Source organism: Cornus florida, unplaced genomic scaffold (genome assembly GCF_030987335.1).
Source record: "Cornus florida cultivar Cherokee Brave unplaced genomic scaffold, ASM3098733v1 CherokeeBrave_3.0.0_Hap2_Chr05, whole genome shotgun sequence".
NCBI classification, from domain to species: domain Eukaryota; kingdom Viridiplantae; phylum Streptophyta; class Magnoliopsida; order Cornales; family Cornaceae; genus Cornus; species Cornus florida.
Window position 1 is genome coordinate 103,273,006 of NW_026775575.1, and position 14,206 is coordinate 103,287,211.

General features: G+C 36.0%; 1 protein-coding gene and 1 long non-coding RNA gene across 2 annotated transcripts; both read left to right on the top strand.

Annotated features, from left to right (window-relative positions):
• Positions 1-831: 831 nt before the first annotated feature.
• On the top strand, positions 832-6,445 carry LOC132308112 (uncharacterized). The gene is made up of 2 exons (XM_059806101.1): positions 832-1,185; positions 5,870-6,445. The coding sequence occupies exons 1-2, from the start codon at positions 979-981 to the stop codon at positions 6,095-6,097; spliced, it is 435 nt and encodes a 144-aa protein (XP_059662084.1). The 5' UTR covers positions 832-978; the 3' UTR covers positions 6,098-6,445.
• A 2,785-nt stretch (positions 6,446-9,230) lies between these two features.
• On the top strand, positions 9,231-10,416 carry LOC132310431 (uncharacterized). Its single transcript, XR_009482606.1, has 3 exons — positions 9,231-9,750; positions 9,900-9,946; positions 10,035-10,416. It is a non-coding gene; the product is annotated as an uncharacterized LOC132310431 (long non-coding RNA).
• The last annotated feature ends 3,790 nt before the right edge of the window (positions 10,417-14,206 follow it).

Genomic DNA, 14,206 nt, shown 5'->3' on the forward strand with positions numbered 1-14,206 from the left:
GCTACTACACTGGTGAGCTGCGGGTGCACAGTCCCACATCGCCTGGGTAGAGGAAAGGTGTAGTGCTTATATGTAAGTGTGTCATCTCCAATTGGTATGAGGCCTTTTAGGGTGAAACCCAAGAGCAAAACCGTGCGGGCTCAGGCCCAAAGCGGACAATATCATACCAGGTGATGAGGTGGGTCGTTACAGGGTATGACTCTGATACCAACTGTAATGGATGGACGTTTACCTATTTACCCAAAAACTTAAATTGTTAGATAGTGCTGCATATCTACCTATTTATACTCATGTCATTTCCTATCCAAATCCAATGTGGGAGAGACTAACCAACTCTGATTGTTATTTGTTGGTTTATTCTATTTTTCGATGGACTACTGTTACTAGGGGACATTTGTCTCAAATTGGATCCGGATAAGAAAATGATTGGGTATAAATTGGTGGATATGTAGTACTACTCAACAGCTTGAGATTTTGGGTAAATAGGCAAGTGTCCACTCGTTACACTTGGTATTAGAGTCAGATTCAGTCCTTGATCCGGTGTCACGCCAACTCGGAAGGCGTTCGGGTGAACCATTCTGGATAGGCAGTGTGGCCCAATCACAACGAGGGTACTGCGAATTTGGATGAGAAATAATGTTACAAAGAGCCATTTATCACTCATTAACTTGAACTTTTGAATAAATGGGTAAGACCCACCCGTTACAGCGACGTAGCTCTAATTGTTATTCGTTGATTTGATCTATTTTTAGTTTGAAAAAGAATGAAGATGTTCCACGTGTGTAGCAGGTGACCTTATGAGGTACGAAGTATATAAACTACTACTATTAAGAGAAGGGGGTAGCGAGGGTTTACAACGTATCAGTCTTTCTGCTGGGGAAATAGCAAAAGGATCGATAGCGATTAGCCAAGAGAGAGACAGTGTTTGAGCGGTGTGTGTAAGATATATATAGAGAGAGAGGGGTAGGAGCGGAGGAGATGTGGTTTGGTGGTGGAGCTGTAAGAGAAATCGGAGGAGTTGCAACGACATTCGTGAGGCACTTCTCTAGGGAACGTGCGGTGAATGTGAGGAAAATCAACCCTAGGGTAACGCCCCAAGAGGCTTCATCCATTGCTGAATCTCTCTACAACATCATCAAGCAGCATGGACCTCTCTCTGTTTCCAACACTTGGAACCAAGTCAAGGTTCTCTCTCTCTCTCTCTATACATACACATAATATAAATATATCTACTCCGAGGAATGAACAATCCAAGTTGTTACAGAATTCAATCTTTTACCATGGTATTTTAAACAAATTAATTTTGTGGGTCATTAAGTATATAATTTAAGATTGAAGTGGAAATGAAGGATGTGAGTAGAAAAGCCTTTGAGGAAGTAAATTGTATGCATCCACATTGGGGGATTCTCTTTGACAGGAACTGCAACCGTTATAGCTTCATACAGGGTCACATGTCTTGCAACTCTGGAAGTCCTAAATTAAAAGAGATCTCTTGAGTAAAAAATGTGGTCCTTATTGTAATTTAAGGGTCAAAATTTTCTTTTTGGGATTGTAGTCTCAGTAGAAGTACGAAAATGCTAGCAGCCTATATGAAGTTATGAACTCATGATTCAATAAAATATAAGAATTTGGCAGAGGTTTTGAACCTTTGTGTATAATATGGCTTGTGGTAGGATTAGAAATAGCCCACCACTAACAGCTTTATATATATGGTATCGGGTGGTGTGCCTAAAGTTCCTCGCAAATTCTCTATGCGACCCATGTTCAGCTGTCTTATCAACTAGTGCCCTCAAAAGAAAGCCCGAGAGAGAGAGATCGATAAGCGAAAGATCTAGGAAGGATCGTGAACCATGTGGACAAGAGGCCGGCTGTAAGTAGGCCAACATTTCCAAACCTATATTCGCGCTTGTTGCTGAGTTGTGGTTCTTGCTTTATTTTTCCTCGTTACTTAAAAAGAAATTTCTTGTCTCATTCGCTCTGTAACCTAACGTGGGGATGAAACCTAGGAAGCCAATGTAAAATTCCTATGCAGTTCTTCTTTTTATTTAGGTTTATTTTTACACTTCATTAACTGTAACCAGATCTTAATGATAATCATGTTCAACCTTAAATACTACTTCAATAAGCCTAATATTTTACTCAACAAATCATTAGAGCTTAGCAACCAGAACCCACAATGAAAGCTTTCTGTTTGATGAGCAGAACTTGCCATTTACAGTCCCAAATAGCCCTATTTCACTCACGAACCTCTACCCTTCAAAGCCCAAATCAACACATACCCTTTCCCATTTTCTTCGGCATTCCATTAAAACTCAATCACCAAACTAATATTTGCCTTGCATTTATGGTAGCATAAATTCCTTATTCTGAAAACCGTACAACCTGTCACTGAAATCTAAGTTGATCCTGGCCCCTTATAGACGAACTAATTCAGCCATTCTGGTTAAAACAATCCCGGGAAAGAAAATGAAGCACACAGGACCCTGTTTCATTTTGCTTTAGGTTTCTTCCTGTAAAAATTGTAACAATAGATTACTAGTTTTCTGGAAGTTCTCAACATCTGTAAGGGCATTCAATGATCAAGTGCTAAAAAAATTATAAGGAAGAACGAGCAAATTAGTGCTTGGAGCTCCAGGTCAATTGTTTCACTTCCACTTTCACTATATTGTTGGTCAATTGGGTTTTCTTCAGATATACTGCAAAACACGCCTACCATTACATTTACACTAAATGTGATATATGCAATTATTTCAATGGCTATGCTTGGATTTCATAGTTACATCTTTACTTACACGGAATGATATTTGTTATTTTTAGCATGAAACTGGGTGATTGTTAATTGGCTTAAATGTGAATAATTTGGTGATTGACGGTTCAAATTTTTTATTTGACATAACTATTCTTAATTTGTGCAAAAGTTGTTCAAATATACCTCTAAGATTATTTTTGAACTTAGGAGGTAAGGTTATATTACTTCTTTTATATATATATATATATATATATATAGGGTGAAGTGCAAAAAACACCCCTTAAGTATGCTTATAGTGCATATCACACCCCTCCCGTGTAAAAAACACCCCTCAAGTTTTAATTTGGTGCAATCAAGTCCCTCTTGCAAATTTAAAATCAAATTTGACAAAAGTACCCTTAGTCAATAATTTTATAAAATATATAAAAATACAAAATTTTGTAAAAAGACCAAAAAGGACAATAAACAGCCCTGCCTCTCATGCGACAGCCGGCACCGGCAAGCAAGGAGAAGACGGGCTCCGCCGTCGTTGCACAGCCATCAGTCCAGCCGAGCTTCATCACAGCCGAGCCTCCGCCGAACCGAACCCATCTCACCTGCTGTCCAACTCCGCCGGTCCACCGATCTGAAGCTCACTGCCGCACTTCGTCCCAAGTCGCCTTTTCAGCCATCTAGTCCGCTTTTGTCACTGCCGAAGAGGTTGTGATTTTTGCCGGCGTTGTGAATCTGGCCATGAAGAAGAAGTTCGGTGGATGGAGAAGAACCCACTGGCGACTATGGATCCGGGGATGGGCGGGCGGCCAACGAGATCTCACGACGGTTATGAGCAAGGGGCGGTGGAATCGGCTGAACTGAACTCAGCCGTGATGAAGACGGCAGCTCGCGGCGTGATGGCAGCGATGATTAATATTGATGGCAATGATGGATGTGCACGGCTAGGAAGGTGATATTATGAAATAAGGTTTGAATTGAGTTCATGGGATCGACGTATCGCAGAGAACTCATCATCAATTGCTTCGTCGCTGACGACGGTGGCAAAACAGTGGAAGAAAACCCCATCTCAGCAGACCCAAAATCAGAGATTGCAATTGAGCATTTCTTTGGAAGCTTTGATGCCCACAGGCGAACTCCGATACCCGTCGTCGTCGTCGCCGCGGTGCTTTCTCTCCACCCTCCTCTACAACCTCGTCCTCGACGCCTCTTCTCCTGTGACGCTGCGCAGGATGCATTTTTGTTCTTATGACATGATTGTTTCATAGTCTTCTTGTTTTACTCCTCTTAATTTTGTATGTGTTCTTGGCAAGTGACTTCTGAAATAGCACAGAAATATTAACAAAGTCTGATTCCATTAAAGAGCAGCAGTTGATTACAAACAACACTTGGATGTGCCTTTTCTTTCTTTTTGTTATACAAGTTCTACACATCTGGGCATGTTCTTGAAGGAATTTTTAATAACCACTAAGCAAACTACCCACCTCCGCGATGTACTACTGTATCGACCGATTTTCACTGGTTCAAGAAGCTCAACTCTTTCTCGCACACACAATCAGCTCGCACCTTTAGAAATGCTATGCAATGACGACTGCCATACCCTTGCTTTGGCTGCCGCCGCGGCAGTAGCAGCAGAGTTCCCTGTTGATGTCCTTGGTCGATGTTTTTCGTGTTTCATCACCTGCAGTTTTGTGTATACACATTTAAAGAACAACTTTTAATGAAAGAAAAATTGAGAATCAATGTTTTTAACAAATTGATACAACTTTTAATAAAAGAGAAAATGAGAATCAATGTTGCGCCAAACCAACCTTCCAAATCATCTTGATTCGGTGATGATGATGAAGAAGAAGAGTGAAAGTAAAATTGGGTGCAGAAGAAGACGGTGGTGGGAGGAACTGGCGGCAGAGAGTAGAGAGTAGAGAGAGAAGGGGGGGTATTTTGGGAAGACTAAAAGGGCAAAATGGATACTACAACAATAATTTAGGGGTGTTTATTGCACAGAGGGGTAATTTTGCACAATTTCAAAAGATTAGGGGTGTTTATTGCACACTTTTTTAATTAGGGGGTAAAAATGTTACAAAAAGTATACTTCAGGAGTGTTTTCTGCACTTCCCCTATATATATATATATTACATCTTTTATTATATTCCACTATTTGCATGAATACGTGTGTTTGATAAATGAATGAGAAAATGTAATGAATTTGCGTGATGCTTGTCTATTTGACACGTGCTATCATTACGTTGGTTATTCTTCACGTGCTAAGACCGCAATCGATGCCTTGTCCATAAATAGTCCCTCCACTTATAAGCAAGGGGTCTTCTCTTTTCACTGCCTCTATAGAAGGGGTTGAATACACTCTATCCCATATCTTTCCACTGCTTCCTCTCCTCCTCCAACCATGATCCGTTTGAGTCCTTGCGGAATGGAGTGTAAGAACCCATACATACATATGGTGACTTTGATAAGATGACTAGTCATGGTACTTTGTTCCTCTAATTTGTTTGGGACCCCTCGCGTTAATCACATTGTTTTTGAAAAGTTTGATTGGAATTGTATTTGGAGGAGATCTCAAGAACTGTTGAATAATTATCTTTCATGGATCCCTAGAATTGAGCAAAACCGTTCTTCAATAATAATCTTGTTTTACATGGATTAATACATGCTGTTCATTCTGAAAGTTCTACTTGGTATGAAAATCAGTGCGGACATGGTGAATACCAGTATTTTCACTAAAAGGCATCCAGCCTCCACTCCACAATATCAATGTTAAGTTGACCAATGGCCATTTAGATGATGAGTATTGCAAATGTTTGAGGCATCAAGTCTGGTTGCAGGTTAATTGTAAGTTTATGAAATATTTTGTTGTAGGCTTTAAATTTGCATATTAACAGAGGGGCACTAAAAATATGCAGTTCATAAGTGTTGTTTCTATTACATCAATAAGTTGTGGTATTACGGTAATGTTCCTTCATTTGGTAATATAATGTTCTTCCTGACAAAGAGAAGAAAACGAAAACGAAAACAAAAAAAAAAAGAGGAGGATAGGATACTGATTACAAATTCTACTTATCTATTTTTGAAACCTCATCAGAGACACTTTATATTTTTCCCCAAATGTTGCAGGAAGCTTCTATTAATGGATTAAACAGCAAAACACACATGAAGATAATGCTGAAATGGATGAGGGGGAGGAATATGCTCAAGCTGTTTTGCAACCGAGTTGGTTCCACCAAGAAATTTCTGCATTGTACTCTGCCTGAAGAACCTCAAACTGAGCAATCAAAAGCGGCCCTGGAACTGCAACTACAGACCGAGAAACCTTCTATGAAGAGGAAAAAACGAATAAAATAATGCATGGGCACTGAGGGTATTCACCAGGCCTTGAACTGTGCCTGTTAATGGCAACATGAATAATGCCTATTGTGATCCATACTGGCTTGATTACTCCTTTTGGCTGAACACATGATTAAATCTTCACCTTTATTGTAACTGGACTCTTGAGTACTTTGGCAATGTTTTTTGTGTCTTAATACTTTGTCATCACGCTGTGCACTAGGTAACAGGCTTTGAAGCATCAGATCCCGATCCTCTCTAGGTTCCATACTAGGGCAATTTATAGCTGATTAAGGTACTCTTATTATTATTTGATAGCTATAATACGGGTAGTGCCTGGCGTGCTACTGTGCTTTTCTTTTACAAGTATTTCCTCCATTTCTTGCTGTGGATACAAATTCAGCACTAGATTCCAACGGGTTAATTATTGTGTTTAGGGATATCAAATGCAGGGCATGGCTTCTTACAATGGCTTTGAATTGAGTTTTTCCAAATCCAGGTATATCTTATTTTATTTACAGTTTGATAAAAAGGGTTGAATTTCTGTATATATTTTGTTTTGATTAGATTCTATGTTCTTTTTCCAGGCATCTGATTCCAACACTGGAATCAACAACAAATCAGCTTGTAAAATGCTATTTGCTTATAAATTTCAATGGAAAATAACCATCTTACTCTGAGATGTTAAATAATTATTGATTCAGAAGGTCAATAGTCTTTGCTTTCATAGAGAACTCAGAGCAGGGATAATTAATAAAGTGGTTAAAAAAGGCCCATATAAAATTTTGTCAAAGTAGAATTGGATAACCATGAGCAGGAGAGCCAATTAAGTCAGTACTGGAAGATATATGGTACAGATTTATATGTTTCTAGAAAAATAAGAAAGAAAAAAAAAAAAAAAAAAAATTACTTACTATTTGAACTTTTAAAATCTGAATTATTATATATTATTTTTTTTATTACCAAAGATGAAATCAAAGCAACCTCAGTGCAAATTATTTTACACTCCAAGAGATCGACTCCAACTCCAACCATTCATTAAATAATCAGTGCAAATTATTTTAGTCAGGAAATGATTTTTTCTCATTAAATTATATGACTTCACCCGAAAACTTAAAAAAGTATTAGTCAGAAAATGATTTTTACCCAAAACTTTTTAAGTATTAGTCCGAAAAGGAGGCGACGGTGAGAAACTGCCATTAATAAATATTTTCTAATATTAGAAAATAAACCCCAAGTCATCAAATACCCAAGCCAGTGAAGTCACTGCCTACGTATAGTACGCGTTGGGGATCAAATTATATGTATCAGAACTTAAAATTGTAATTTTATTTACCTGAAAAAAAAAAAAAAAAAAAAAAAAAACCCTTAAAACTCCCCAAATTTGTTATAATTTTCATTTTGTGCACAGAAAATTTTAGAATTATAACACTGATCCAACATCTAACTTTTACCCTCCAATTTAATCTCTTTGATACTATGAACACTTCATATATTTATCTTTAATGCTCTATTTTTCTATGTTATGGGGCAATATTTGAGCTGTATAATTGTTTACTTCTCTTTTATTGCTTATAATATATGAAAATTATGAATGTACATTCATTATAAAAATTCAAGGACCAATATTGTAAACCATGCATTTTTATTTATTTATTTGGTTTAATTTAATTATCAATTAGGTTTTGATTTGTAAAAATAAGTTTCATTCATTAATAATTTTTAATTATTGCAAGCGATACCTTTTTAGATTTTGGCGAGTTCAACTAATTTGACTTGTGATTGAAAAAAAAAAAAAAAAAATTCAAAACAAAGTAAAATTAATTTGACTTGTGAAAAAATTGTTAATAACATTCGTTGCAAGAGGGAATGAGGGATACACGGGCGCATGCTGGCCTCACTAATTTTATATTATAGTTAGATATATAATTTACAAAAAATTAAATAGTGCCCTCCTGAAATTAGTTTTTTCTAAAAATATCTTAAAATTTATCCTTCTTTTCATTCTTATTCATTTTCTTTAGTAAATATATTTTTTAGTCTTTTTAAAAAAAATTGCATTCCCTATATTCAATCAAACTCATATATATATATATATATTTTTCTTCACTGGTTTTTGTTATTGTAGTTGAACAATTATAGTAATAAAAAAAATTTAAATCAATATAATTACCATTTAAAAAAACAATTTTACATTTTTTATGATATATGAGGCAACAAATTAGTTACGTAATATGTTTTTGTTTCGAAATAAATCACACAAAAAAAAAGGTTATTTTTTCTTCTCCATAAGGGATCAAAAATGCGAAATAAAATTTGTTGCAAAAAAACCCTTAATATATCTATTTTATATTTTTAAAATTTTCTTACAACAATAGTTTTTCATATTATTAAATACCATATGAATTACTTGTGGGGGAAATTAGAAATGGCAATGGGACGGGTTTCTCATTCCCCATCCCCATTCCTGTTTAAATTTGGCACCCCAAAACCGCTCCGTAACCGATTATTTTTTTACCCCTAATCCCCATAACCGCCTGAACGCTATCCCCGCCTGTTCCGCCTCCGTCCCGCTTTAGAAGATAGGAATGAATAAAGTTTTTTTAGAAGTATACATAGATTTGGGGCGGCGGCGAGACGGGGGAGGGGTAACGCCGCCCTGCAACCGTCCCGATTACATATGGAATTATTCTTGTTAGTCCCTGTAATGTAATTGTACTTACAAATTTAACATATTATATATATATATAATATGTTAAATTTGTAAGTACAATTACATTACAGGGACTAACAAGAATAATTCCATATGTAATCGGGACGGTTGCAGGGCGGCGTTACCCCTCCCCCGTCTCGTCCCGTCCCAAATCTTGCCGTTTTTTTTTTTCCAACCCCATTCTTTAAATAAAGGATTTTTCAAATTCGCTTTAAATGAGACGAAGGTGGGGCAATTCTCTCACTGGGTTGGGATAATTTTCTTTAAATAAACGGTTCTTCAAATTCGCTTTAACCGCCTTTAATTTGCCTGTTGATTCTGCTTGCTGCAGCTTCTGCTATGGCTGTAATGCTGTTACTGGCAATGATGTAGTAATTACACCAAAAGTTGAAAGATCAGACTTCAGCTTCTGCACTATCAAGACATAGTTTATATTTTTCCCCAAATGTTGCAGGAAGCTGCTATTAATGGATTAAACAGCAAAACACAGATGAAGATAATGCTGAAATGGATGAGGGGGAGGAATATGCTCAAGATGTTTTGCAACTGAGTTGGTTCCACCAAGAAATTTCTGCATTGTACTCTGCCTGAAGAACCTCAAACTGAGCAATCAAAGGCGGCCCTGGAACTGCAACTACAGACCGAGAAACCTTCTATGAAGAGGAAAAAACGAAAAAAATAATGCATGTGGAGTGAGGGTATTCACCAGGCCTTGAACTGTGCCTGTTAATGGCAACATGAATAATGCCTATTGTGATCCATACTGGCTTGATTACTCCCTTTGGCTGAACACATGATCAGATCTTCACCTTTATTGTAACTGGACTCTCAGTACTTTGGCAATGTTTTTTGTGTCTTAATACTACGTCGTCACGCTGTGCACTAGGTAACAGGATTTGAAGCATCAGATCCTGATCCTCTCTAGGTTCCGTACCAGGGCAATTTATTGCTGATTAAGGTCTTCTTATTATTATTTGATAGATATAATGCCAGGCGTGCTATCGTGCTTTTCTTTTACAAGTATTTCCTCCATTTCTTGCTGTGGATACAAATTCAGCATTATATCCCATTTGTGTTAGTTATTGTGTTTAGGGATATCTAATGCAGGGTATGGCTTGTTACAATGGCTTTGAGTTGAGTTTTTCCAAATCCAGGTATATCTTATTTTATTTACAGTTTGATAAAAAGGGTTGAATTTCTGTATATATTTTGTTTTAATTAGATTCTATGTTCTTTTTCCAGGCATCTGATTCCAACACTGGAATCAACAACAAATCAGCTTGTGAAATGCTATTTGCGTAAAAATTTCAATGGAAAGTAACCATCTTACTCGGAGATGTTAATACTCAATAGTCTACAGCTTACATAGAGAACTAAGAGCAGGGGATAATTAATAAAGTGAACAAAAGAGGCCCAAATAAAATTTTGTCAAAGTAGGGTTGGATAACCATGAGCAGGACAGCCAATTCAGTCAGTACTGTAAGATACGTAGTACAGATTTGTGTGTTTGTAGAAAAATAAAAAAATAAAAAAATTACTTACTAATTGAACTTTTAAAATCTGAACTGTTATATATTATCTTATTTTTTTATTACCAAAGTCAAAGCAACTCCAGTGTTCACACCAGCTCTTTAAATAAATGTAAACATTTATTATTGCTGTTGTTGCAATTTTTCATTTTCATATTGATGGCAAAGCAGACCAGGGACAGACAAAACAAAACCAAGAGAACGACTCCGACTCCGACCGTTCATTAAATAATCAGTGCATATGATTTTAGTCAGAAAATGATTTTTACTCATTAAATTATATGATTTTACCTGAAAACTTAAAAAATTATTAGTCAGAAAATGATTTTTACCCAAAACTTAAAAAAGTATTAGTCCGAAAAGGAGGCGGCTGTGAGAAACTGCCATTAATAATATTTTCTAATATTAGAAAATAAACCCAAGTCATCAAATGGCCAAACCAGTGAAGTCACCGCCTACGTAAAGTACACGTTGGGGATCAAATTATATGTGCATATATGTATTGTATATGCTGAGCTTAAAATTGTAATTTTATTTACCTGACGATGAAAAAAAATACTTAAAAACTCCCCAAATTTGTTATAATTTTCATTTTGTGGACAGAAAATTTTGAATTCTAACTTTTACCCTCCAATTTAATCTCTTTGATACTGAACACTTCATATATTTCTCTTTAATGCTCTATTTATCTATGTTATGGGCTATATTTGAGCTGTATAATTGTTTACTTCTCTTTTATTGTTTATAATATATGAAAATTATGAATGTACATCCATTATAAAAATGCAAGGATCAATATTATAAATTGCGCATTTTTCTTATTTATTTAGTTTAATTTAATTATCAATTAGGTTTTGATTTTTAACACTGATCCAACTTCTAACTTTTACCCTCCAATTTAATAATCTCTTTAGTACTGTGAACACTACATATATTTATCTTTAGGCTTCGTTTGGATTGAGAGATTTAGAGGGATTTGGAGAGAAAAGAAATGGAAGGATAGCGATTAGGGTGTTTGGATGGGAAGAATAAAAGAGAAAAGAAAGGATTTGGAGGGATTTTGAGAGAAACGGAACAAATTACAGAAGGAGCAAGAGAGTTGAGAGACAGCCGGCTGAAGCTTTGCGAACGGCGACCGAACTAGAATAGCAAGTGATGGAAATTGATAGATTTGGGTTTTGATTTTTTTTTAACAATCTGAAATGATATGTGGATATGGATTTTGATTTTCACAGTTGCACAGAGAGAGAGGAGGAGGCTGAGAACGAGATGGAGGCTATTGGGAAGGGTGAAATATATATATATATATATATATATATATATATATATATATGTAGTTTGCAGTTGCATAGAGAGAGAGAGTTGCAAAACAAGAATTACAGACCTTGATTAGTTGATTTTGATTTTTGGAACAATCTGAAATGATATGCCGATATGGGTTTTGATCTTTTGATTCTTATAGATTTTGTAGTTTGCAGTTGGAGAGAGAGAGAGAGAGGATCTGTGAGAATGAGAATAGAGAGATAGAGGCGATTGGTAATTCTAGAGAGAGAGAACGGTGAACGAGAATAGGGAGGCTGAAATGATTTTGCCCTACTAACCCTACCAAAAATGGTAAGATGGTAATTTCATTATTATCCTTTTCCTTTTTTTTCTCTCCTTTGTGTTATCCAAACAATAATATTATCAATTCCTTTCTTTTCTCTCCTATCTATCTAAACATGAATATAAATTATAACTATCATTTCCTTTTTTTCTTTTCTTTTCTCTCATAATCCTTTCATTTCTTTTCTCTACTGTGTATACAAAAAAAACCTTAATGCTCTATTTTTCGCAACTCCAATGCTCTCTCATTTATGCTTTGTTTGGTTGGAGGGATGGAAAAATTGATGGAAGGGAGAAGGGGAGGGATGGATGAGTCATCCTAAGGAAGGGAAAATGTCTCCTTCATTTTTTGTTTGGTTGAATGGAAGGGACGGCAGAAAGGATTGATGGAGTGCTAATTTTTTTTGTTTGGTTGGAGGGAAGGAAATGATAGTTTTTATATATTTTTTATGAATATACCCTTACTATATAAAGTTATAAAATTAATTAGTTTAAAATTATTTAATAATATTGAGCTCTACTAATAAGTTGTCTAAAATGAATGTTTTATACTCACATACAAAACAATTTTTTATTTTATTTTAAAAATGAATGTTTTTTTTATTTTTTTTATTACATACCAAACAATTAATCAATTTAAATTTATTTAATAAACACTATTGTTGTTTAAGGCTACAAGGTTTTAACAAATTTTTAAGAAGGATAAAAATGGAAATTATAATAAATTTTGATAGTTAACCTTTTTTTTCTCTACTATTCCCCCCAAATTTGGGTGGTTCATCCCTCTCTTTCCTTCCTTCCAACCAAATATGAAAACATTCATCCTTCCTTCCTCCCATCCATCCCTCCCCAATCCATCCCTCCAACCAAACATAGCATTAAGCTTTCAAATTCAAAATATGAGAGGTGGCTACAAAGTGAGCTCTCCAATGGACTCTCATTTGAGCTCTCAAAATTTGAGATTTTCAAATTCACTCTAAAATCTAGCACCTGCCAATTTTTTTGGCAAGTCTCTTAATTCTTGTGACGGCCCTGGTTTTTAGGCCAGCGTGTCCTGTGATGAACCGAACATAGATCCGATAACGAATCCAGAATGCGGAAGCAAGAAACAAAACAACGGTCTCCCAAGGCACAATACACCTATAAGACACTTTGATGACCTTCCATGAGGTCGTGCAACTCAATGAGAACTGACACGAAAGTAAAAGATCGGAAATATGACAAATAAGCCCCCAGGGGAAAAATAGTCATTTTACATGGAAATGACGTCCCTAGAATGTATATTATTCCTGAGACACATCTATGACTTCCCGTGAAGTCACGGAACTCAAAAAAAGTAGCAGAAGCGAATTACAAGAAAACCTGACAAAAATAGCCCCAAGGGCAAAATGGTTATTTCTGAAAATATAGATTCGGATACTACCAAGTACACCACTGGAAAGACAATGAAAAACTAATCAACATGGACTCAAGAATTGTATGATTCAGAATCCGGATGAAAGAAAAATGGCAAAACAAAGAAAAACGGACATACAAAGCAAAAAGGGTAAACTGGTAATTATTCAGAATGATTCAGGTGTAACTGAGCATACCGTTGGATAGATGACGAAAAATTAGTCAAGTTCAAAATTTTTTTTACTCGATTTGGAGTTCGGACGAGGGAGAAAGGTCGAAAACAAAAAGAGGGTCATGATAGCTACAGTGCTGTCGACCAACCCTTGTGCAACTGAGAGTAAAAACGGGCATCTAAACGGACTTTTTTCGAAAAACTAAAAGAAGAAACCCCCCCTAAAATTAAGTTTTCTACCCGGCAGCGTGGATAGAAACAAAAAAATGCATTTTAAAATACTCAAAATGCCCCCAAGAAAATTAGGTCAAGAGGGTATAAATCTTTCCGAGCTGCTGCCCAAGGAAAGGAAATGGGGCTTCGGAAGGTTTTTAAATTGCCTAAATTGAAAATACAATCTTAAAATACACCCACAAGACCCCGAAAGTTTCGGATTGGTCGACACATTTTTTTTTTAAAAGTTGATGAATAGTAACAAGTACTAAAATCTTAAGTTTTAAAGAAAATGGCATAAACCAGAAAAATGAACTAGGCGCGTAATTTTCGGGACCAGACGACATTTTTGGGAAAAATACAAAGAAGAAACCCCCCCCCCCCCCAAATCGAGTTTTCTACCCGGCAGTGCGGACGAAAACAAAAAAAAATACATTGTGAAATACCCGAAATGCCCTTGGATCAAAAAAGGATAAAAACTCATGAAAATGCCACTTTGA